Source organism: Pleurodeles waltl, chromosome 2_2 (assembly GCF_031143425.1).
Source record: "Pleurodeles waltl isolate 20211129_DDA chromosome 2_2, aPleWal1.hap1.20221129, whole genome shotgun sequence".
Classification (NCBI taxonomy): Eukaryota; Metazoa; Chordata; class Amphibia; order Caudata; family Salamandridae; genus Pleurodeles; species Pleurodeles waltl.
In genome coordinates this window covers 65,652,202-65,679,670 of record NC_090439.1, presented here as the reverse complement: position 1 = coordinate 65,679,670, position 27,469 = coordinate 65,652,202, and the positions used below count along the sequence as shown (strand labels likewise).

The window sequence follows — 27,469 nt, the reverse complement described above, 5'->3', positions numbered from 1 at the left end:
TGCTTATATTGTATCAGGACAGTAGATCTCTTGTAAATATTAATGGATTCTCTAATGGATCCACCTAATTAAGTGCATTGCACTTTGTACAATGTGTCTAGCTATAGGAATATGTTTTGAACAAAAAAAGTGAATGTGATGTTTTAGGGTAAAACATTCTGATTACACATATCTTATAAGATACACAGGGTGAATTCTGCACTCATAGTTCCTGAAAAAATATGAATAAGACAGGAAATGCATTTATTGACATGAAAAAAGAAAAAGAAAAGGAGAATAACACTATCTGGGTGCAGTTATGCAATGTTACAGTTTATGTCTCCTCCACAGGTAAAAGAAGTGTTTTTTTTAATCCCAAATGTATCCACTGACTGGATGGTATTGATCCAATGTTTTTACTGTACTTTTATCTGTGACATTAACTGATAAGCTCTGGGCACAAATTTACCATTTATCTGCAAGCTTCCTGCATTGGTTGTGGCAGTTAAGATTACCTTTCCCATTTCTGAAAACCACAGACTCTGGGCATGGCTCCGAGGGCAGAGCCACGGATTGTTGCAATAAGTCACCATGATGGATAAAGTAGAAGTGTGGTGCACACGATGATGGGATAGTGTGCTGGATTTAGCATGATTCTTTGAAGTATGGAATAAAGAATAAATGTACAGCTGAATGTTGATGCCTAATAAGTATTTGGATACTGTTAATTTTAAAGTTTATATGATTTTCTTATACACCCTGGACGCAGGGATGTATGTATCTACGTATATATGTATGTGTGTATATCCATGACTAATATAATTGGCTGCAGGAGGAGTATTTTCCTATCCATGTTTTTTCCTAGGTTTCGGAACATGGACGAGAAGATGTGTTTTCTGTATGCGTCTGTCGTTGATCCATTTTATGTTTTCATAATCAATGGGAGTCTTCCGGGGTACATCTTAATGTGCACAGTGACATGGATTGCCTTCATGTGTTGGTAGATTGCAACTATATATTTTCCATACTGGTTTTGGGTATTGAACATACCTATATTAGGATAGAGTTATTACTACCTTAAGATGTGCTATGTAGTACTGCAATACAGCTATTAGTAATATACTTCTGATGATGAGAGTGCCAACTATATATTGCATCCTGTTTGTGTTTTTGAACTATGAAAGAGTTTAGCCAAAAGACAACTGCAGATTGCGGGCACCCAGTAAAGACTGGTGTGTGTCCCATGCCCATATTTTATCTTAAAGGAACATCTGCATTTCACAACATCACGCTTGTACGAGAAAGGGGAAGTTACTTCTGATGGCGGTGATGCCTGCAAGGTCCCAACACCTCCAGCATTGATGCAAATATTCTGTGTGTTGAAGGAGAATAATAGGATACAATGCTGTGTTCCAAAAATACTGGCTGTATACAGGTGTAACATGTGTTTTCTCCTGACCTTTGGATTACAATTTGTTTGGTGGAATAGTTTGTGTGAATATTCCACTGTTACTGAGTGTCATTGTTATTTATTTTTTGAGTGATTTCCGTTTAAGATTGTACTAGTATATGTGATTAGAAGGGCTATCCAATGGCATCTATTTGTTCATACTTATTAAATGCCTCAGTGATGGGACTTCAGATACAGGGACAGTAACAAAATATTAATATAATGTTATCAGTAGATCTACAATGTCACTTCTGAATGTAAGTCCTGTGTTACACTTACACTATAAGAGAAGGACTTAATGCATTGATTATACACTTGACATTACAATGATGGTTGGCTATTACTATTAACATGTGTTTTCCAAATTTATTACTGCATATTATTGCAGGTGGTACAATAGACTGTGGGATTAGGTGTGCACAAAGAGGAGGGGGTGAAATAATGTATTTAATTTAGTTATCCCATAAACCAGTCAGATATGTCCATTTATAAGATTTTGTGCATCTGCTGAGCGGTTCTGGATTGATGCACTACCACTTGCTTCATTGGTCGAGAGAGGCACCCTTGACAAAGTTGTCAAACTGAGCACCAACTGAAATACTGTTTGACTGGCCTATGAACATGTCTGGTTCTGAGAAGTTATTATCTGATAAGACATTTTGACAGCAGTTTGCATTGCCTTCAGCTTTAGGGGCTGCAGGCCCTTCCTGGCTAGACAACACTACCTGGACATGATCTCCAACAGGGAGATTGGGCTTTGGTCACCTGTAAAGTAGGAGGGATTGACCTCCTGGATCCACAGCTCTTACACCAAGAAGGTAGCGGAACATGGACATCCGCAGCAGCAGAAACGAGTGGAACAACTGGTGGACCCACCATCACGGTAGAGTCTCCGCTCAATAAGGGCTGCTCGTGCTGCATGCCTCCAAGAGACCGAGGGTGTAAGTGGGCCCTGTTTGGTGCTAATACAAAGTAATCATGTTATCCTTTGATGCCACACTGAAGGGGTACCACCGACTGTGGCACAGCTGATTGCCATTCCATGGTACTGTAACTGCAGGCTGTTGGCTGCGGGAATAGGGGCCCTCTACAACTGCAACATTTAAGGAACTCTTCGTCTCCTCCTAAGAGTATAACTGTAAGGACTATGGGCACCGTCAACCTCACCAGCTGTCAACTTCAACTTCACAACCTTCATCTCCTGCAGTTCTGGCTGAAAGACCTCAGTAAAACTTCAGTTCTGAAGTACCTGGCTTCCATTCTACAATACCTTTTGCCTCAAGTACTGGTGACCTCTGGGGCAAAATATAAGGTATAGGAAATTGATCATTGATCCACTCCGGATCCCCTTTCGACCCCTGTCCTCATCGCATCTACAACAAAGCCAGCCCAACCATCGCCCCCATACTCTGTGACATAATCAGCTCCTCTTTCGACTCCGCCACCTACCTAGACCCCTGGAAGCATGCAGAAATCACCGCTCTCCTAAAAAAAAACAAAGCCGACCCGGAGGTCCTCTGCAACTATCGCCCCATCTCCCTCCTCCCTTTCCCCGCCAAGGTTGCCGAGAAACTAGTCAACACCCGCCTATCCCACTTTCTCGAAGAAAACAACATTCTTGACCCCTCACAATCCGGGTTCCGCAAGAACCACAGCACCGAAACCGCCCTCATCGCATGCACTGACAACATCAGGACCAAAGTCGACAAAGGCGAGACAGTCGCACTCATCCTCCTAGATCTCTCTGCAGCCTTTGACACTGTCTGCCACCACACACGCCGCACACGTCTCTACAACACAGGAATTTGCCACAAAGCCTTAGACTGGCTCATCTCCTTCCTCACCGACAGGACCCAAAAGAGTCCGCCTTCCTCCTTTCCACTCCACCGCTATCAAGATCATCTGCGGAGTCCCCCAAGGGTCCTCCCTCAGCCCCACACTCTTCAACATTTACATGATCCCCCTAGCCAACATCCTCCGACCACACAGAATCACTATCCTCTCCTACGCAGACGACACCCAACTCATCCTCTCCCTCACCCGCAACCCCACCACCGCCAAAACCAACCTACACGCTGCTCTTCTCGACACCGCCAACTGGATGACAATTAACCACATCAAGCTTAACTCCAACAAAACCGAGATCATCATCTTCGGCCCCAACAAAACCATATGGGACGACTCCTGGTGGCCAACTGCCCTAGGCCCCGCACCCACCCCCGCAAACCACGCACACAACCTCGCATCATCCTGGACCCCTCCCTCTCCATGACACAGCAAATCAATGCACTAACCTCTTCCTGCTTCCACACACTCCGCACTCTAAAAAAATCCTTCAAATGGATTCCCCCAGAGTCCAGGAAGACAGTCACCCATGCACTCATCAGCAGCAGACTAGACTACGGTAACTCCCTCTATGCCGGCACCACACTCAAACTCAATCGCAAACTCCAGAGAATCCAGAAGACAGCCGCACGCCTCGTCCTTGGCCTCCCCCGCCACAAACTAATCTCACCTCACCTCGAATCCCTTCACTGGCTCCCCGTAGACAAGAGAATCACTTTCAAGATCCTCATCCACGCACACAAATCCCTCCACAACACCGGCCCGACCTACCTCAACGAAAGAGTGAACTTCCACACTCCCACCCGCAACCTCCGATCAGCCGACCACGCACTAGCTACAGTCCTCCGCATCCAACGCACCACCTCTGAAGGCAAATTCTTCTCCTACATCGCCCCCAAGACCTGGAACTCCCTCCCCACCAACCTTCGCAAAACCAAAGACCTCCTACTCTTCAGAAAAAACCTCAAGACATGGTTGTTCGAACAGTAACACCCCCCCCACCCCCACAAGCGCCTTGAGAGACCCTCACGGGTGAGTAGAGCGCTCTATAAAAAATGTTGATTGATTGATTGATCATTTTGAAATTCTCTTTTGAAATTCAATAAGGCAACGATGTCCGACACCCCTTCAAGGCCCACCAAGAAATAGCCATGGGCACTTGATTATTTTTTTTTTGGGCTACTTCTCATGGTGTCTGCTGATTTCCCACGGATCACCCTTACTTCGAATAGGAGCATTAAATGACAATGAGACTTTGAACATTAAAACTTTGAACTTCTTTCCCAAGTTATCAGTAGAAGTAAGCACCACAGAGATGAGCAAAGATGCTTTGAGGGACAAAGAAGAATGTTAGAAGAATGTTAAATTGAAAGTGAAGTATTATGCAAAGCTAAATATATTATGTCATTTGATGTTTGCGCACACCTGCACCAACAGTGCTTAATAAAAAATAAAAAAATACCGAGGAGTACCGTACATCACCTTTACCAACTATAGCTGTGAAAGACATAGACAGCATCAACATTCCATTTCCTGTCAAATAAGAGTTGTCATTGATAATAATGCATAATATCAAGTACAGGTGTAGTGATCATAATAGGAGGAATTGGTTGTTAGGTTAAGACTAGATTAGTAAGTAGTGGCCCAACTTTGCTTCCCAGATTCCAGGTAGAGGAAACAAATATTTGTTCCTAATTACACACACACACACACACCAGATAACAACTAAGGTTAATGTCCCATGTGCAACATTGCTTACACAAAAAACACATATAGTGATATATCAGTCACCCTCTGAAGTTTGAACAAGAGATACAAAAGATGACAAAAGACAGCAATAGTAATGATTCCCAAGATAGCAAAAACATGCATACCAGACACAATATCTAGACCTAAACACTGATGGTTGGGAGACAGTTCCAGGAGGTTTGGGAAAACCATTTCATCATTGATTATCAGAGGAGGGAATGTAGAAACTGTCTAAGGAATCCAATTAATTATCCCCCCAGGCCTGACCTCACCCTGTGATACTCAGTGATGTACAGGCCTGAAAAAATATGCATAAGGTTGGATGACCTTTAGTACATTAACCCTGACAGCTTGTAATGAAAGGCTTGATTAAAAGAGACAGCTCATGCAACATGCATTGCTTCATTCGCCCAGCAACAGAAAGACATCTCAATGTCCACATAGGTCTGAGGAGAGGTTATGAGGAAGCTGAATTGGTGACGCCTTGGAAAGTCCCAACCGTCTGAGAAATGTGAAGGTCACACTTGTGGTCATCTTGTATCACGCTGCCACCATGAAATGTTATTCTACTGTGATTGGATGGATGCCTAATATATGTGTAATACCATGCATCTCCTGCTCAACATCACACCATGTACTTGATGAAAAAATTATCTTTCAGTTCTTCTGATTGGATTATGTATTTTCACCCTTTTGTGTTTTTTATGCATAAAAGATTGTATTGGAGGTCCGCAATTCAGACTGCTTGGCCTTGGCCTATCAAGCCACAGTCTCTGTGCACGTATTATTAGATATTTCTGCTTGTACCTAAAGGCTGGCTGGCCTCTGGTTTGTTCCTGAGGGCAGATAGAAAAGGAGGCTTCAACACGGTGACCTTCAGCTAACGCCAAGGTGCCTATATCAGGATGTGGTGTGTATGTGGCCAATTGTTGCCTGGTAGGGCCTTCATTGTTCAAAGGACCTATCCTGACATGAAGTGTTGTAGTTAGAAGGGCGCCATCAAGGGGGTTCTGGTGGTCTTGAAACAATAACGCTATTTCTGTGTATGCGTATGCTCTTTATTGTGCAGGTGCATTAGCATGTGCATAGTGATGAAATGTGTTGCTGTTCCTATCAACTGCTTCAAAATTGACCCAAGAGTAAAAAAAATCTGATCTATAAGCTGGATGTGCCTCTACTACGAATGTAACAGCACCCTTCTGGGCTGTGAGTCCATTATTTAATAAATGATTAGTGATCGGAGGCTCATGTTTACTGCAATTACCAGCCGTTGTGGGCTCACCATGTTGAATGCACTTGTTTAGAGTTAAGGACACCAAGTGGGGATTAATCCTTTTAAGATACAAGCTTGAACAACCTACAGTCTTAAATAAGTACTACCTATCCAGCTGAGGAGGAGATTCTCAATACCACAGACGTCTCTGTATATAGTATTGGGGTGCCTTTAGCATGTATTGAGACAGATATACTCAGGAAGATTCGTAATTCAGTGCCTGACCAAACGTTGGTGGCGCCATGTCGTGGTGGCTGTCACTGTACCAATGGGACTGCTGGATTTGGGCAGCAGACCAACCGGATTGTGGGGAACTGCATCCAATTCCACATCGTGTGACAACAATCGGCCTAACCCTTCCAGCCAGCTAGCAGTACCTCAGTAGCACCCGAAAGTGGCGGTGATTTGTGGCAGCCGTGCGCATTACATACTGATTTCTCAGGAAAATCGTGGTGGAACAGATCTTATACTTTTCTGTCAGTTACATTTGACTCATCCATGCATAGACAAACAGAAGCAGGAATTGGTTCAATGTATTTTATTGAATCAGCTGTGTTCAAGATAACACGGCATGTACTGCAATAATAAGGATAATGAAACAAAATAATAGCGGAGCGGTGACAAAGAAAGTGAAACATAGGAAAAGTCCCACCATAGTGTCACCATGCTAGGTGTTGTAATTCCTACCTACATCACTGAAGTTCTATACTAGCGCACAGCAGTGTTATCTCTAACCCGCCCTTCAGGACCCTTGGGAAGGCACCATCCCTCATACCTAAATTTTGTTTTGAGCAAAGAGGGCTATTGGTCAACCGAGATTCCTCTTCCTTGTAGACGGAAAAGACGTCAAGTCTCAGCAGAGAGCTGCATTGAAGCAGTAGCATGCAGTGGCAAGTTCTGACTGAAATATGCTTCTTACATATAGGGGGCAAAGAGATGTTTTATAATAAAACAGCTGGTGTTCTAAGAAGACTGCCCTAACATAAAAACACTTATGTTTCAGTGAAGTGGCAGAGACTGTGGTGTTCTACTTTGTACCAACAACATTATTGTGTACAGCCTTGAGCAAAACACAGGGCAAAAATGTCCTGCTAAAAGAATGAAAACAGTTTCTAGGTTGAAAGTGCAGCAGATAAAAGAATAAAAAACATCCCCCTTAATGAAGCTTCTGCTAAAAGAATAAAATGAATTGTTTCTAGGCTAAAGAGCACAAGCTGCAGGCCTATGTCTAAAATAACGTGCCCATAAAGAACTGCTAGGATAACCTCAGGACACTATGGATCCACTCCCTGATCCATACCAGGTTGGGTACAGAATCCCTTTCTGCCCCATATCCCATGCTGGTGCGTGATCCATTGGCACCAATGTCACTAACAATGGTCGTCACAAATTGCTGTCTGACACCAAGATAGCACTTTGCTGACTTTGGCAGAGACAGCTCTTGATGGTGTTTATTCCTCCACACATGGGCAATTCTTCTGACACTGACAGGGGGCCCTGGACTGAAGCAACACTGCTTATAAATGATATTTCTGGAACAGATTTGAATAATGTCATGTATAATGCTGGAAATGAATTCACAGGCCTACCATGAGGACAATTGGTATGAGGATCTCCAAGATGCCAGAGGACTGGATACCTCTCCAGACACTGACTTGCTCTCCCCTCTGGGCCCTGCTACCGGGGAGAGTGCATCATTTGCCATGGTGATGCAGAGAGCTGCTGAAGTTTTGGAACTCGAGCTCCCCACTCAAGAAGTGAAATCGAATGCCTTGACTGAGGTGCTTCAACCAGGTTAAAATAGTCCTGAGCCCTACTTCTCTTCAGTGATGCCATCTCAGACGCTCTCTTGGAAACCTGGAATAAGCCCTGCTTGGGACCCCAGATTCACTCCCAGATTGCCTATCGTCATCGTCCTGCACTTTGGGATCCTGCTTTTTGACCCAGAATCTGTCATCAAGAGCTTGGCAGTGCAGGCCTCGGGCAGTAAGGTGAACCTGATTGAGTTCCACACTACTCCTCCTGTTTGTGAATCCAAATGAATTAAGGCCGTTGGGAAGAATGCTTTTCCATCTACATATCTCGCCTTAAGGCTTGTGAATGCCTCTTGCTTTTTAGGGTGTTATAACCACATCCTTTGGGACTCATCAAGCTTTTGTCGATTCTCCCTGAGAGCTTCGTGCCATCCTTTTTTCAGCCATTCAGGATGGATATGATGGGGCTAAGTTCATCATAAGTTGTGGGCTTGATACCACCAACTCTGTTGGCAGAGCCATTGGCACCATGGATGAGGTCCACTGATTTCTGGGAGACATCCAGGCCAGCCTGATGGAAATGCTGTTTGTTGTCTCCTTTATGTTTAGGGATAAGGCAGACTCGGCCCTGGAGAGCTTTAAAGAGAGCCTCCTAGACCTGTCTGCCCCACTGCCCCAACTGTAGCCACAGTTTCGCCCCTTTTGTGGCTGGCAGGGGCTTTCCACATCACCAACAGCTGCCATTGGCTCAGCTATCCGTTCAGCATTTTTGTGGCCGCAGCTGTGGCGCTTACAGATCAGGGCATTGTGCAGCCCAGTTTAAGCTCCCTCCAGGTGCCACAGCTCCCAAATGCCTTTAGCAGGTCCTTAGTGACCGGTAGGATCTGACACTTTCTGCCATGGTGGCAGGTCATTATCTCAGAGAAGTAGGTGCTGCAGATCATACAGTGAGGTTATGTATTACTGCTTCTTAAAACCCTCTGGCTTTTCCACCATCCTCAGAAATACTGACAAAGGAGCAACTGTCACTATTATGGCAGGAAATGCTGACTCTTTTAGCCAGGGGAGCCATAGAGAGGGTGCAGATGCCAAAAGTAGGCCTAGGTTGCTTTTCCTGCTACTTTCTGGTGCCGAAGAAGGATGAAGGCCTCTGTTCTATTTTAGAACTTTGCCCTCACAGTGCCTTCTTCCAGAACAAAAAATTCCTGCCCTTGACCCTGGAGGATTGTAGATAGGGTTGAACCTGCATGACGCCCATTTTCACATCTTGGTCCTTAAGGCCCACAGGCATTATTTGTGATTCACAGTGGGCCAGGAGCATTTCCAGGTCACTGTGCTCCCTTTTGACCTCACCAGTGCCCCATGGGTGTTCACTAAAGAGATGATGGTGGTTGCAGCTCATCTTCGGAGGTCTGGGGTTCCAGTCTTCTCCTACCTTGATGACTGTCTGCTGAAGGTGGGTTGTCCCAGGCATTTTTTATCCACTTCCAGTCTATGGCTAACCTCCTAATACCATTTAGGTTTTGTATAAACGTGCCAAAGTCACACTTGAATCCTTTGCAGACTTGCTTTTTTATTGAAGTTATTCTGCAAACGGAGCGGTCTCACACTTACCCCCTCCCATGAGCAGAGAGTCCAGGACATTTGGTTTATGATACCAATGTTTCAACCTCAGTCCTGGATTGTAGAGAAGATGACTTTGAGACTGCTGGGATTGATAGCCTTCTGCAGTTTAAGCACCCCAGGTGGCATATGCAGGCTCTGCAGTGGGATCTGAATTCCCAGCAGGCACAACACCAGAGCTATCTCTACGATCAAGTCCAGATTCTGGAGAAAACTGTAAAAGATCTGTAGTGGTGGTTACTGCACCACATTTGGGTCAGTTGCATAACCCCCCACCCATGACCCGGCGCTGATAGTGGTGACCAATGCCTTATTTCAAGATTGGAGCGGCTACTTGGGAGAGGGGGAGCTCGAATGCATCTGGTCTGTGGTGGAAACCCGGCTCCACATCAACCATCCGGATCTGTGAGACAGCCGCTTGAAATTGAAAGCCTTTGTACTGAGAGAGCGTATTTTGATATTACATATTATAGACGTGAAATGCGTATGATTAACAATGCTGCATTTAATAAAATATTCATTGAAACATATTCATTAACGTAAAGGATTTTATGTGTGTAAACTAATGTCAACTGTAAGAAGTAATCGTTCATAGATTGCCAAAGCTGTGCACATTAAAACGCATAAAACTGCATTCATTAGAACTCGTATATCTTAAGTTAGCGTGAGTCAAGCAAAGCTGTGTAGCTCTCATATTAAAGCGTATTTTTCTGTCTCTTCAGTGTGCTGACTTGCAAAAGACCATGACCCAGCGATTGTTCTTTTCTTCACTAGTTCGCAACAATGCTAGATTTTCTCATCCGCATGTTAGTAGCCTCTAGCATAACAGTTATATACTTTGAAACATTAATGGACACTTCCAAGGACGATGAAGCGAGAAGAAGAGAACTTTTGACCTGATACGTGCAAAGACAATGAAGTAATCCCGGATGAGCCACCTACGAAAATACGTCAATTATGAAGACCAATTAGAAAATAAGGATTTATCGAAAATGACAAAATGCATTACTTAATGTATAATTTAATAGGTTAACAATGGTGGGGTGTATTGACTGACCAATAGAATTTTGGGGGAATGAATCACGAAAAAGGGATAAAAACCCATGACACAGGAGACAAACGACATTAGGTAGGGAATGATATCGATTGCATCCCGAAACTCTGTCACTCTATTTTGTGACTTGAGACTTAGATAAAACCATCTTTGCCCATAGACTGCTCCTTACACTTTTCTCCTTATGAGGAGAGTGTCTTTGCCTTTAACTTAGATAGACTGACGGCGATCTAACTGATGTCCTGAAGACGAAGACTGATCCTGTATGCTGACCTATCTTGAGGAGGGTAATAACAAATGTTGCTAATGAAATCTACTTACTTGCTTTTATTTCTAGGTACCAACTGCTGTATATTTTTGATTAGAGACCTTAGTTAGATGTTTTTCCAAATTGGTGTCCAAAATTGTTTTGCATGAAGCCCAACATGCTAATGCTAATTAGAGGTTAGACGAGGTATTCATTCTGACTGACAAACTAACGTGACTGACGTGATGCTATGCTGAACTAGTATCTTAGAAAGTTCGATGTATTACGATCTGCTCCTATCCATCTGATTGTCTATGCTACTGATCTTTGCATTATTGAAAGCTTATTATGGTTGTCATCTTGTGACTGTGCTTATATGCTTCCTGGCTTTGAGATTGATGCATTTGCTACTAGATTGTAATCAATAGGGAATAAAACTCATAAAACTTCATTAAGGTGTGATTATTCATGACTGAAAGGTCATGATTGCGCCGAATGTTTATTAATGTCTAAAGTAAGATATATTTTGGTGTTAAATGTTGACAATGTTATTGACATATTGATTGATATTTTAATCAGTTATCTCGTCCTACGGTGTCTCACCACTGGGCCCAAAGATTCATCGGCCTAAAACGAGTCCTGATGTGTATAAATTGACATAGACGGACGCGTTAACAGTACCAAGCATAGAAGGCAGATTAGTTCAGATGTTCAAAGACAGCACGCCACCATGTGGTACTGCAACAGGCAGGGCAGGGTAGGGTTGTGTCCCCTGTGTCACTGAACATGGCTGGAATGCCAGGGATCTTTGAAAGTCAGGGCAGACAAACTCATACATTGATGCCTAGTGGATCACAAATGGCAATTGGTCCGGAGGTGGAGGAAGGTATTTTCTGTGAATGGGGAGAACCTTGACTCGATATATTTACTGCAGTCCAGAATGTGCAAGGTCAGGCACTTCTGCATGTTGGAGTTTCCAAAGCGGCTCTCACTTGGAGACGGATTCCACTTGGGGTGGAACTTGGCATGCCTGTACGACTTCCCGCTGATACTAATCTTGCTTCACGGTTCTGAAGAAGATCAAGACAGACCAAGCCCAATTCATCCTGGCGTCTCCGGATTGGGCACACAAAGTATGGTACTCTAAACTCCTCGGGATGAGCACCTGCTCCTCGATAAGGCTGGCCTTTTAAGAGGATCTCTTGTTACAGCAGCAGGGTAGAGTCCTGCACCTGAACCTGTGGACCATCCACCCTCATGTCTGGAGACTAAGCAGCAGCAGTTGAGTGCTTTTGGCCTCTCTTCTGAGGTCATAGATGTTATTTTTGCAACCAGGCATCCCTCTACCAAAACTGTATATGCTTGCCTCTGACCCACTTCACACCAAATTGTTTGTGGTTCAGCTGTTTGTGATTTCCCTATCCCAGCAAGGCCTTGCTTTGGGCACAATTAAAGGGTACCTGCCAGCTATTTCAGCATTTTTGTACATGCTGGAAGAACCTTTGTTGTTTAAATTACCAGTTGTGATGCGTTTTCTCAAGGGGTTTTAGTAACTGTTCCCCTTCTCCCTTTGTATTGCCCCAGTGGGATTGGAGTTTAGTTTTGATTTTTCGCATGTGTTCTCCCTTTGAAACTATGTAGCTTTCCTCTCAGGTTGCTTACCCTCAAGATAGCCATTTTGTGGCCATAACCTTGGTACAGAAGGTGAGCGAGCTACAGGCATTCTCTGTTAACCCTCTTTTTAACACATTCTGTCCAGACAAGCTGGTTGTTAGGATGCATGCCTCCTTTTTGCAAACGGTGTTGACTCCTTTTCACTTCAGGGAGACTATTATTCTCCTGGTGTATTTGTACTCAACTTCACCCCTCTAAAGAGGAGGAGAGATTACATCGCCTGGCTTCTTAAGGGCTCTTAGCTTCTATCTCGATAGCACCAGACAACACAGAGTGGATGATCAGCTCTTTATTAGATTCACAGGAGCAAGGAAAGGCAAGACATTGTAGAAAAGGACCATCTCCCGCCGGACTGTGCTCTGCATAAAGATATATAAAGATGTGTTACACATTGGCTAAAAAGAAGCCTCCAGAAGGATTGCAGGCTCATTCTACCAGAGACAATGCTGATAACTCTGTGCTGGCACATGTAGAACCTGTCCTGAACATTGCTACACGGGCGTCCCTCTGTTCGTTCACATACATTATTGTCCAGATAGCCAGGTCCATCGAGATGGGCACTTTGCCTGCTTGGTTCTGCAGGTCGTTTTGGTTTGAGCCAGTTCACAAACCCACCATTTGGGTGGGTAAACTTTGGTATCTTTTAAAAAGGTGAGGAATCTGCAGTTAAAAGTCTATTGGACTTACTATTGAAGTTACCCTTGGTAATGCTCTTCTATCCTCCCTGTTCTATGAACTGCTATTATATGAGGGGGAATATATGACTATATGTCAACTTTAAATCACAAAGATGCAAATTTCCGTATCCTGATTAATTGACCACATCAGAAATACATGAGATTTTTGATAAATGGCAAGCATTACCAGTGCAAAATACTACTTTTTGATGCACAGTCTGCACCAATACCGTTTCCCATGCCTGTCAGACGTGGCATCACATTTGTTACAACAGAGTGTTGGTGTTTCCCATTACCCAGACAATCGGTTATTAAAGAGAATGGCTTTTCAGAAATTACAGACACATACATGCTACAGACAACAAGGTTGTTACATAGTCGAGGGTTCACAATCAATATGAATAAATCAGACTTTGCACCACTGCAAGCTTAAATCTTTCTGATCTGAGGCCTCAATTTAGTAGCAATGTAAGCTTTACCAACAACAAAAATAGTGTTGGCTTTTCAGAAATTGAGTTCTTTTTAAAGAACGTCACAAACACTCACTGTGTGGAACCTGGTGAAGTTGCAGGGAATGATTGATACCAAATGCACAACTGCAAATGTATCATCCACAGGAAAGTTTAGCAACAAAATTGTCTTAAGCTATCTGAGCATGGGAAAGCATTGTAATTGTGCCACAGGTCATACATTGGTTGAATCAGACTAATTTATTTATTTAGTTAAATGGTGGATGATCATAAGGGGTCAGCTGCCTTGGCAGTGCCTCTCACTTACAGCTGTTCTGGAGCTGACTGCAGTAAGACTGGTACTCAAAGATTTCCTGAAAGAATTGCAGAAGGCAATGCTACTATGTACAGACTTTATGGCAGCAGTGTATCATTTTAAGGAGCAGGAGGATCTCAGTTGTCATGCGTGCTGATGCCAGATCCTTTCTTTTCTCATCTTCGTACACTAATCCGGAGCTAACACTGATTTTTTTTCCTCATCATTTGACAAGTTTTCTGTCTTAATTCTTTTTCCAGTGAGCAAGGTAACAAGTACCCTCTTAAAACTACAGGGCCCAACCCTTGTATGGACTGTCGCAAACAAATTACTGTGACAGCCTCACGAGGTGTGTCTCTGGTATTTTAATTTGAGCTATGACTCTAATGTTGTGTGAGACATGCTCTTACGAATCCAAAGGCAACCTGAGCCCGCGAAGCCAAGCTGTACATTGCCGAACATTGAAAGAAGTCCAATTCCTGCACATAGTTGAGGGCTCCAACTCCCAAGCCATTCCTGTAACATGTTATTGTCAAGTCCAAGTCAAAAAGAAAGCCAAGCAGAACTCACCCTGGTCTTGCCTGTCTTCCTGGGAGGTTGCAAGTACATCAGGTGCCTCTGGGTCTTGCTCAAGGTCCCCTGCTAGATAATTCTGCAGCTGATCCGGATGCACCCTGAATTTCTAGGACAAATTGCAATATTGCAACATATTGAGGCTTTCAGAGAATCCATGTTGAGAATCTTTGGCACCCTTCCGGCTCCCTCATGCATTCCCTTGGGCCCCTTGAATCTGCTAAGCCCTCCAGTTAAGTTCCAGCCTTCCAAACCCATCCCTCATTCAGCTCCGACTCTGGAGGCAACTTCAAACTTGGTAACAAGATCCACACCAGTTCCTGTCACGTTGACACTGGTCCCAATGCTGCAGACGTTGGAGAAGGTTACCACTCCTTTTGTTTTGTCTGACTCAGATTTATCTTGACAGAGGTTGCATCCTGGAACAGTTCCGATGAACCTGTTCTTAGTTCATTCTTACAAAAAAATTGCCTTTATCTAGCAACCACACTCCAGCATTCCGCAACATTTTGGGTCAGATGCTGACCAAAGTCAACCAGCTTTTGGTGATGACGAGGATGATTTACACCCACAATATGATGCAGACAATTTTTACTTACACCTACGAGAGGCCAATGGGTTGGACACTACCACTGAAACTGGATTGGGTCCCCCCCAGCCCCCTCAGCAGTAAGATACCCTCATTTCCTGTCATCATCAGACACACAGCTGAAATCCTAAACCTACAATACATTTACAGTGTCCTCCCAGAACTTTGCAGCCTGACTGTCATAGGTACCTGGGCTAAGCCTTGCCTACCTGTGAATAAGCAGTTAGCTTGCCAACGCCACAGGGCTTCTCTAGGTGAGCCTTTTGAGGTCCCAGTCAGGGATCCAGAAGACAATGCCCAGGCTCTCATGGCCTCTCAGTCCCCTGCCCCTCCATCCTCAGCCTCCAAGCTGCTTTAGCATGCCCTTAGCAGCACATGACTGCCCTGCAGGAGGCAGACTCAGTCATTTCCTCCAGGGGGCAGGACATACCATCCGACCGATGGATCCTGCAGATCATTCAATGGGGGTACAATCTTCCATTCCTCCCTGAGCCACCAAATCTTCCACCCACATCTGAGCGGCTTTCAGATGAGAACCTGTCTATTTTTCTGGAGGAAGTAGAGGCTCTGCTTTTGGTAAAAGGAGCCATCAAGAGAGTGCTGACCTTTGGTAATAGGGACTGGATGTCACTCCCGCTATTTCCTGTTGCAGAAAAAGACTTGAGGCCTTCGTTCTATTTAGATAATCAACTTTTGAACTTCCTCCTTTGGAAAAAAAATACTACAGATGCTGACGCTGGCCTGAGTTCGAGGAAGTGGATAGGTTAACCGGCGGCACCCAACATTTGATGAATGTTTGACTGCGGGGAAGTGTCCCCTCGTCATGACTGGATTACAGAATTATTCTTAATGTGAAAGTTAACAAGTTCCAGATCAGGTATGAGAGCCTTACTAATGTGATTGCATGGTGTGTATGCATCCTAGGCATGAATTTCTAAGAGCCGAGAAGAAGGCTTTTTTGTACATTTCTTTATTGACATTTCAAGTAACAAAAACAGTGGACATCATATGGAATTGCTGTTTTCGATACAGTAACTCAGGGTCCGTATACATGCCTGAAGAAGGCCTTTGACGCAATTGGGTAGTTTATGAGACCGAAACAAGTTGGCAGACTATTTAGAATGTATGAATCATTTCTATTCAAAAGACACCCCTATAACATTATTTTAATCATTAAATTAAGAGGAATTCCTTTGGGTATAACACAAGATATTGTTGCTTAAACACCTACCCCCATGTTTCTATCCAGTTAGTATTTATCACAAACTCCTGACTAATTGAATCCTTCAAGGTGGTATCCACCTACCTTGATGTGGAGAATTCACCAGTAATTAAACATGCCATGATATATAGTAGGTGAGGTGATTCCTCTAAATATATTTGGATACCTGCATGGTAGGAGAGGTCTCCACAGGTGGAACCTCTGTTTACAAGACCTAGACACTTGTAGTATAGGATCTCAGGACCAAGGGCACCTGTCAGATTCCAACAAGGATTCTGAGGTGACTGCAAAAAATCTGCTATTGTGTCTGGTCAACTGCAGTTGGACCATGCAGCAGATCCCTCTCTCTACCCTATCCAGAGCTGAAAGTTTTCACAGACACATCGCTCTTTTGTTGGGGGGTCATCTGGGAGAGGTGGAGCTCTGTGCCATCTGGTCTACGGCAGGGACCCAACCCCATATCAGCCTGTTGTAATTGCGGGACATTTGCAAGCCATTTAAAGTCTTTCTACTGGGTTCGTTCAGGTTCTCAAAGACAACACTACAGTCATGTGGCACTGCTGCAAGCAGGGTGGGGTAGGTCCCTGGGTCCAGGGCTAGGAAGACCCTGTGTCTCTGAAACTGGCTGAATCATTAGGGCAGTTCCCTGATGGTATATGACCTGGCAGGATCTTTAAATGCCAGAGGTGGCAAACTAGTGGATCACTAATGGAGGTGGCACAGGGCAGCCTTACAGCGATGAGGAGAATACTGGCTTGATCTTTTCACCACTGCTGAGAACATGCAATGTCATCACTTTGGCACCCTCGAGCTCCCAAGACAGATTTCTCTCTGAGACTGATTCCGTGTGGACTCTTGTATGCCTTCCCACTTCTCCCTTGCCTGCATCAAGTTATGAAGAAGATCAAGAGAAATTGGGCACAATTCATCTCACTAGCTCCAGATTTAGGCACAAGATTGTGGTACCTGAAACTTCTGGGCAAGAGCATCTGTTCTCCAGATATGCTGCCACTTCCGGAGGATTGTTTGTTGCAGCGGCAGGGCAGGGTCTTACACTCAGGTCTGTGCAATCTACATTGCCTTGTGTGAAGATTTAGTTGGGCTGTTGACTACAGTTAATTTCCCTCCTCAAGTAGTGGATTTCATCCTTGCTGCCAAACATTCTTCTACAAAGTCTGTTTACATCACTTGCTGGGACAAGTATGTGCCTGGTGTGGCACCCGGAATGCAGACTTGTTTCAGGCCAAAATGTTGGCTGCATTGTTTGTGTTGCCTTTGGTGCAAAAAGGACTTGCAGTGGGCACTGTTAAGGTTCTGGCCTTTTTGCATTTGCCGGACCAGGCACCTGTGTTCAAATGACCTGTTGTGGTGAGAGTTCTCAAAGGCTTAACCCACATGTTCCCCCTACGCCTTTTGTGATGCCACTGTGGAATATTAGTTTAGCTCTTACTTCCCTCATGTGCACCTTGTTTGAGCCAATAAACAGTTGCCCATTACAACCCTTGACTCTGAAGACTGTCTTTCTTGTTGACGTAACTTCAGTTTGTCTTGTGAGTGAGTTTCAGTCTATTTCAGTCCAGCTACCTTATGCCATCTTTTTTCCGGGCAAACTGGTGCTGAGTACCATTGCAGCCTTTCTGCTGTAGGCTGTGATTCTTTCATGTTGGACAGCTCATGGAACTCTTCTGACTTTCTTTGCTCCACCTCACCTCTTGAAAGGGAAGAGACTCTACCATTTAGACCTAAAAAAAGCATTGAATTTTTACATTGATGTCAACAAAGAGCAGCAATTGAATGATCATCACTTTGTCAAGATGGCTAGTTCTCTGTATTGTGATCTGTTTTGCATTGGCTAACAAGCAGACTCAAGAAAGTCTGAGTGTTCATTCTACCAGAACCAAGGCTGCTGCCCCAGCATTGACATTCGGAGTGGCCATTTTGGAAATCTATCAATCAGAAAAGTGGCCATCAATGCACACGTCCATGAAGCACTATTGTCTCAACAGCCAGGTATGATGAGAATGGCATTTCAACTGTTCAGTCCTGCAGGACTTTTTGATCTGAACCATTCCACAGCCCCACCACCTTGGGAGGTACTGATTTGATATTTATTTGCAATGTAAGAAATTTGCGGTTATAAGTGTCCATTAGAAGAGTAAGTTCCATACTGTTGGACCTAGCCCTTTTTGCAGGGTCATCCCCAAACTTTTTGCCTGATTCCTCCTATTTGCTCTGACCAGTTTTTGTTGGCTGTAGGTACTTTACCACTGCTAACACAGCTCTCTGTCTAAATTGTATTATTGATTGGTTTATCTATGATTGGCATATTTGATTTACTAGTAAGTCCCTAGTGAAGTGCACTAGAGGTGCCCAGGGCCTGTAAATCAAATGCTACTAGTGGGCCTGCAGCACTGATTGTGCACCCACATGAGTAGCCCTGTAAACATGGTTCAGACCTGCCATTGCAGTGTCTGTGTGTGTAGTCTTGCACTGCCAGTTCGACCTGGCAAGTGTACCCACTTACCAGGCCCAAACCTTCATTTTTATACATGTAAGGCACCCCTACAGTAGGCCCCAGGTAGCCCAATGGGTAAGGGGGTGCAGTGTATGTTAAAGGTGGGACATGTACTGATGTATTTTACAAGTCCTAACAGTGAAATACTGCCGAATTCGGTTTTCACTGTTGAAAGACCTATCTCTCTCATAGGTTAACATGGGGGCTGCCTTTAAATAACTTTTAAGTGCAGTTTCCGTTTGAAAGCATATAGAGGTATAGAGGTTAGGGGTCCCTAAATCTCACAATTTAAAAATACACCTTTTGGTAAAGTTGGCTTTTAAATTGTCTGTTTGAAAATACCGCTTTTAGAAAGTGGGCATTTTCTTGCTTTGACCATTCTGTGACTCTGCCTGCTTGTGTATTCCCTGTCTGGGTCAGACTGACAGCTGGGCTGTTTGTGAATCTCCACTGGACAGTGACACAAAGGGAGCTGGGATGTAGCCTACATATCCTTATGGGCTATCTGGGCTAGAGTGGAGGGAGGAGTGGTCACTTACTGTGCCTGCCCTCACACAGTGCAGTCTCTGACCCGCTGGTCTGAGTGTTCATTCTACCAGAACCAAGGCTGCTGCCCCAGCATAGACATTCGGAGTGGCCATTTTGGAAATCTATCAATCAGAAAAGTGGCCATCAATGCACACGTCCATGAAGCACTATTGTCTCAACAGCCAGGTATGATGAGAATGGCATTTCAACTGTTCAGTCCTGCAGGACTTTTTGATCTGAACCATTCCACAGCCCCACCACCTTGGGAGGTACTGATTTGATATTTATTTGCAATGTAAGAAATTTGCGGTTATAAGTGTCCATTAGAAGAGTAAGTTCCATACTGTTGGACCTAGCCCTTTTTGCAGGGTCATCCCCAAACTTTTTGCCTGATTCCTCCTATTTGCTCTGACCAGTTTTTGTTGGCTGTAGGTACTTTACCACTGCTAACACAGCTCTCTGTCTAAATTGTATTATTGATTGGTTTATCTATGATTGGCATATTTGATTTACTAGTAAGTCCCTAGTGAAGTGCACTAGAGGTGCCCAGGGCCTGTAAATCAAATGCTACTAGTGGGCCTGCAGCACTGATTGTGCACCCACATGAGTAGCCCTGTAAACATGGTTCAGACCTGCCATTGCAGTGTCTGTGTGTGTAGTCTTGCACTGCCAGTTCGACCTGGCAAGTGTACCCACTTACCAGGCCCAAACCTTCATTTTTATACATGTAAGGCACCCCTACAGTAGGCCCCAGGTAGCCCAATGGGTAAGGGGGTGCAGTGTATGTTAAAGGTGGGACATGTACTGATGTATTTTACAAGTCCTAACAGTGAAATACTGCCGAATTCGGTTTTCACTGTTGCAAGACCTATCTCTCTCATAGGTTAACATGGGGGCTGCCTTTAAATAACTTTTAAGTGCAGTTTCCGTTTGAAAGCATATAGAGGTTAGGGGTCCCTAAATCTCACAATTTAAAAATACACCTTTTGGTAAAGTTGGCTTTTAAATTGTCTGTTTGAAAATACCGCTTTTAGAAAGTGGGCATTTTCTTGCTTTAACCATTCTGTGACTCTGCCTGCTTGTGTATTCCCTGTCTGGGTCAGACTGACAGCTGGGCTGTTTGTGAATCTCCACTGGACAGTGACACAAAGGGAGCTGGGATGTAGCCTACATATCCTTATGGGCTATCTGGGCTAGAGTGGAGGGAGGAGTGGTCACTTACTGTGCCTGCCCTCACACAGTGCAGTCTCTGACCCGCTGGTGCCAAGAAGGAGAGCAGAGGAAAAGTGCTGCCCTTGCCTGTGACTATGCTTTGTTGGGCTATCCTGCAGTTGCTACTTCCACCTGGGGAAGGGGCAAAGACTGGACATTTTGGTATATTTCTGCTTGTGAAGAATCTCCAAGCGCTTGCACTGAGCTTGCCTCCTGTTTTGGAGTCTCAGGGCCATCAAAGACTTCCTCTGCCAGCACCTGGACTCTCTGCTGAGACGCCTGCCCTGCCAAGTGGTGCCCTATCCGGTCCCTGGGCCCTTAAAAGGTGAAGCTGGTAGGACAAGGATGGAAATCAATGCACAGGGAGCTAAGCGGAGAAAAGATTGACGCACCACCTGGAACGTGGCTGTAAAAAGATATGCGCCACCCGCCTTGCTGCTGATTTCAATGCATCACCTGCATCGCGGCTGGAGAAATAATGCTTGTGGCTGCTGACAATGACACAAACCCCATGCTGCGCTGTTTTCCATCACTGTGCGGTCGGATTTCTCACGCATCATCACTGGGCGTCAAAATCATTGTGTCTGGAAATCGACGCATCGCTCTCTTGCAGGAGAACAAAATAACGCATTGCCTCCCCAACCGAAGAAGAAACTATGCACAGCCTCACTTGCGAGTAAGGAATCGACGCATCGCTGAGTTTTTCGATGCACGGTTGTCTGTGCAGCTTTATTTTTGACGCTCACCAAGTATTTTGTATAACAACAACGTTTCCATTATTTTCTATGGCGTAAGAGTCTTTTTACTTTAAAAATTCATACCTTGAATTGTGCATGTTGGATTTTTGTCATTTTGGTCTTGTTTGATTTAGATAAATATTGGCTATTTTTCTAAACTAGTGTGGTGTCCATTTTGTAGTGTTTTCACTGTATGTGTTGGTGTGTGTGTTGGTACAAATACTTTACACATTGCCTTTGAAATAAGCCTGACTGCTTGTGCCAAGCTACCAAGGGGGTGAGCAGGGTTTGTCTTAGAAGTGTAACACCCTTACCCTGACTACAGTGAGGGCCCCTGCTTGGACAGAGTGCAAACTGACTGCCAGCCAGAGACCTCATTTGTAACACATACCTTTCAGAAAGCTTTCTCTGGTGGATACGCTAGCTAACTGCAGATTCTTTACTACCCTCCACCTTCCCGGTCTGTGGAATGGTATTTTTTCCATCTAAAAAGGTTCCATATTAGAGGTCATCCCAGTCGCATATCTGAATAACTGTTGGGTTCTGTGTCCGCAGGTTCGGATGGTGTCAAGAAAGAAACTGATGCCAGGGCAGAACAAAGCTGACATAGAGCCACATGACACATCTACCAGCACAGAGATATGCTTCTGTATCCTTTCTGTTGTCTGGGGATAATCACAAGGTGAGAAGCTGCGATTAGATAGAGTATCCACCAGAAAGAGCATTACCGAAGATAAGTAACTTGTTCTTTCAAGTGACACCTGGAGCTTAGAATAAGGTGGATTGTATCCACCCTACTCCCATTGCAAAGTTAGTTGGTAGGGCTGTCAGTGTGCCACTACTTCGGTGTTTGAGTATCAGTGTTGTCAGGGAGTCTGGGCAATTCTGCAACCATATGCGGTGCCATTGCTAGGTAGATTCAAGGAGGATGTTGCGCACTGGAGAAGCTAACCTTTACCCTTCCTCCATAGGAGGCCGTATTCAATATGACTTATCTCCATCGTTTCCTCTGTGTTCTGAAAAATACGTCTTTTTCACTGTTGAATTTATGCTTTCAAAAGGTTGATGCGTTTTGGAGTATTCTGCCCTGTGGCACTGGCCAGCTGAGTTTCTTGTTGACTGAATTGTGTCAATGTATGACGGAGGCATTAAACAATTGTCAACTCTGTCAAGGATAGTGAACGTATGGAAGAACTGTTGTATAGGGTAGTCTCTAAAATTTATATTACTCTTCTGTGTCAGCCTGCCAGATTATTTGCAGAATTGTAGGCAAAATAGGTGACTGATTTGGCCTTCTTTGAGGAATGTAGCTCGGATGATGTCCTCAGGGAGATTGCTATACAATCTATACTCAGGTCCATTCAAATCAGGATACTTGAGAGAGTCTACATCTATTGGTCCAGATTGTTTGCAGCGGGATAGGTATGGACTCTATGCCCACTTGTGTGCTGCAGTGAGTACTTTTTTCATACTCTGTAGGAGTGCACTGCAAGTTTTTTTCTGTCTGTACACACAGGGCCTGTCTTTGTTTCCACACAATATTGTTACTGTTTTAAAGAGCAAGGGATCAGGGGTGTGACAAATGTATTCAAATGTAAACTTGCACATAATGGCCCTCGTGCTGTCTCGGATGGATGTATCCTGTGAGTTGGGAAACACCATTGTCACTGATCTGGAGAGTTGGTGGAGAGGGATTTATTGGTTATGAATATAGAACTATAAAATACATTGATGGCCTAAGCTATGGAAAAATATGAAAGACAAGTACATAGCTCTTTTTTATGTTTTGTTTTTGTTTTCCTTTATATTGTCAAACCGATAAATCTGTTATCCCTTACATGGCACCTGCATGAAAGTGCATCATAATTACTGAAATGGCGTGCTTATCACACCTATATATGACATAGTTCATTTGCATAGTGTATGCATATGCCCACTAAGAAAATGTATATTTGATCACCCATTTCCTGGACTAATATAATCACATTTTACAGGGAACATACCAAGCATATGGGAGCTAAGGGAAAATATCATAGCATGACGGAAAATAAAGCGCTGTAGAAAGACAGAAAAACAAATGAAAGACTGATCTTCCACATACCTCAAGATAATTTGGTCTCCTTTAATTGATTTGGAAGGAATACAATAAAATATTAATCCCTCACAAAGTGGAGGGGCTTGAGGTAAATCAAAAATGAGGACTCCAAAAAAGCATAGTGGATATGAGATCATGTAGCTAGTTCTATTCATTTAGGCCATTATCTGCAACAAGTATTGCCCACTGCCATTGGCCCATTAATAGAGAATATCACCTGTTGCGATTGAATGTTCTTTGTAATGGTAAACTTTTCACAATCATTTTTAGAAAGCTCTTTGTTGCTAAACTTTTGCACAAAGATATTTGTGGCATTACAGAGGCATGTATTGGACCTTTGTTCATCAGTGTTCACCAGAGTGAGTGCCTTATAATATAGGGAGAGATCCTCCTTTCTTCAGCCTTTCTTGAGGATTGTGAGAATCCTAGATTTAGGGTAATTGAAGAACTCTTAAACGTCCAGTCATTTTTCCCATTGAAACATTTTTCTTGACTCTTCTTAAATGGATCTGTTTGCTTATGGGGAACGTGTGGAATAAAGAACAACAGATAAGAAATAGCATCTTTAAAAAACACTGAGTAATCAAGTTATATTTACCTTTGTGTGTTACAACAAAATAACTGTAAAGAATTTCATTCTCGATAAATATTTTTTTAATGCGCCATAACCCTTTGTATTTTCTTTACTCTTCCCATAAACCTCAGCTCTGCCTTAAGCCTCACGCTAATGATTTCCATAACCATATCTCTAATACTAATGCAAGCCCTATTTGTACCCTTACCTTTGTTAAAATATCAGTAAGGAAAACATACATGATTTTTATTTTACTCCTCCTGTTGTAGCATGGGAGACAAATTTGTATCATCACTTTTCCCCATTGAAAAGTATGTAACTGAAGATTTCGTCATAGGATATTTTTAGATAATAATATAATCAGGTATAGTAGTGCCCGCTCTAGCACGAATAACTGAGATGAATGAAGAACGACAAAAGATCAAGAAGCTAAAATGTTTTCTCTCAGGTGTAAATCACCATGCATTCCTGTATACTACTACATAGCTGGGACCATTATCTAATCGTACTCTGAATAATTGACCCATCTGCATGCAGAACAGAGCACTTATCATCTATGCAGTCCATTTTCCATTAAAGGCCAGCTCACCGCCCTGGTAAGAATAGAAGTAGATTTATCAACTTTAAACATTTATTTACTGGTCTTTGTGATATTTGAAACTCGAAAGTGGTGGAGGACACTCAGGTATGAAAATGTTTTTACATGGAAACCAGTCCCCTGTAACCTTGTCCAGGTCCTTCTTCTGTTCTTGATTTGGCTCAGATAACCATCCTGGATTTTCTGTCTTTTTCCCCACTTTAAGGATACTCATTTCTCCATAACTCTGCTGTGACTCTTGAACGTCCTGTGTCCATTGTGGTATGCCAGCGCTGCAGAGTATCCCCTCTATGCCTAGTCCTATATACCATGAGGCGGCAGTGAAACAGCAGGCTGTATTACTTGTGATAAAATCTACTTTCGGTCAACCAACTAGTGGCTAGTAACTTCACAATACTCTCAACCCTTGCCCCATTTGTTGAGTCTTGGGAATGTTGGTTCTTATGAATGTCCGGCTCCTTTATGCCTAGACCACATTTCACCTGTGATGTGATAGGATCATATTTTGTCCCAGTTACATTTTCAATTGGATCCATGATACTTCCTTTGCAGAACTTATCTAGGGTCATTTTGGTGCCCATTTTGTTAAAATACGTTACCAATTGAAATGTTTGTGTTAGTGCATGTATTTGGGTATTAATTGTCCTGATGTCAATACTATTGTAGTGATATTTAAATAGCTATGTATGCACAAAAGAAGACATATCAGTGCAGTATTGCTGGTAAGAAATATTTCAATGATTGTCACAAATATAAATAATGCCTTGGTAACACGTAATCCATACTTTCCATCTCAGTTAGGAGATATGGGTCAAATGTAACAGGCACAGTGTTAACAGTTTCCCAGTGTTAACAGTTTCTCAGTATCCTACAGCTATTTCCAGCCCATTCTGGGAAAATCAGTTAACAGTAAAAATGTATAGTAACACATTTTCTTTATTTTGCAGGTAGACCTGGTAGTAGAGCAGCATCTCAAATGACTGGTCGGGCGAACCCCATAAAATGCAGCAGTCAGTCTTCAGTACAGGATGTTTTCAAGGACAGCAGAAGAGCCTATTGGGGAAATAAAGGTGATGAGGAAAGGAAATCTAGTAAACATTGATTTATAATGGTCAATATATTGAAACTGCTCCTTAACTTGGCTTATTGTTGAGGGTGATATTAAAGCAATCTGTGAAATCCGTTGTATCAAATAAGCACTAAGGCTATATATTCTAGAGCTTCTGACACCCACACTCAAACTTGTCGTTGCACCATTGACCCTCCAGTAACATCAATGCACTCTGAGTAACTGGAGGCTAGCACCTGCCTGTAGCAACTCTTGACTGTGACAGGTCCACCATCCTTTCACTTTCTGCCCATTCACACCTCCACAAAGACTGCACACTTCATGCAGCAACCAAGGGACCATCCTGATAAACCAATCCACTACACCAGGACTATCAAGCACCTATGAGTAAAATGTTTCAACAAAACAAACTGAGAAGCAAAGCGAAAGACAACTTGATTAAAAAAAGCCTTCTAGATTTTTTCATAAGAAAATAGTGCACCTTTTTTTAGCACTTTTATTTTATTGACATTTCAAAGAAAAAAATTGGATGACATCACTTTTTCACCAACCATTATATATATATATATATATATTTTTTTGCATATATGAAACAAGAACCATCAAACAGAGTGAGGTGCCATTCATATACAATGTTCAGTAAGCATAGTCTGCTAGGAGGCCTCATATGAATAACAACAACGATCAAGCTTCAAGATAATCAATAGGATAGAGTACTCCTCTATATGAGTGCCCATATTACAAGTCACAAGTGAACGTAGGAAACAGAACCTGGGGGGGGGGAGAAGAGGAAAGAGAGGGAGGAAGCAGTGCTGCCATCTTATCGCCCACAAAAGGGGGGCCCATGTCTTGCTACCATGGAGAGAAAAACAGCCACAGCTGGATATTCAAGGGGATGCAGGAGCTAGTCTTCTTCTTGTGCTCGAGCCACAAGGAAGGCTGTCAAGGGGGCCCATATATCCCGCGGGCGGGAATCCCTCTGGCATCAATTCCCAGTAAATCGCCAGCTGTTCCTGGCAGTACGCAGCATCTTTCAGCCATTCGTCACATGGGGGTATCCGTTTCCTCCCCCAGCACAGCGCCACCCTAGGCTTAGCCAACAGCAGCAGCAGTCCCGCCAGCGTTCTGGACTCTGAGGGGATCTCCTCAACATAATCCAGGAGTGCAACCTCAGGGGTGCGCGACAACACAAGCTCAGTCATCTCTTCAAGCTCATGCAGTAGCTCAGACCAGTAACCTCGCAGAACCCCACAGTCCCACGCCAAATGTAGAAAGTCCTTCTAGCATCCGCCCTAAGGCCCATTTTCTTCAATCCACCAGGCATGTAATACAGATGATGTAGGAAGTTAAAGTGTGTAAGGCACAACCTGTAATTAGGGGAGAGCTCATGCATCTGTGCACAGCAATATCACCACTTCTTCTCCGGAATGGGCGTGCCCAGATCCACCTCCCAGTGCACTTTAGCTTTGGAATCAGCAAAGAGGCTCTGTAGCCTGCATACAAACATACAGACTTGTAATGAGTCGTCGGGCGGACGGCGCTGCATACACCATTTCCAGCTCTCGGCACAGCAGGGGTTCTGGGGGAAAGCAGGAGTACCAAGCCCGTAACAAGGCCTGGATCCTGAAAAAGAATAATCGTTAGAGCAAGCTGTCGCAGAAGGCTCC

The 27,469-nt window shown here is 43.7% G+C and overlaps 1 protein-coding gene across 3 annotated transcripts in view; it reads left to right on the top strand.

Moving 5' to 3' along the window:
- LOC138280126 (NFX1-type zinc finger-containing protein 1-like) overlaps positions 1-27,469 on the top strand; it is a 1,298,750-nt gene that overhangs the window by 217,675 nt on the left and 1,053,606 nt on the right. For all 3 annotated transcript variants that reach the window (XM_069219456.1, XM_069219457.1, XM_069219458.1), the window contains one exon: positions 25,681-25,803. In XM_069219456.1, coding sequence (XP_069075557.1) covers positions 25,681-25,803 — 123 coding nt within the window. The remainder of the gene's footprint in view (positions 1-25,680; positions 25,804-27,469) is intronic.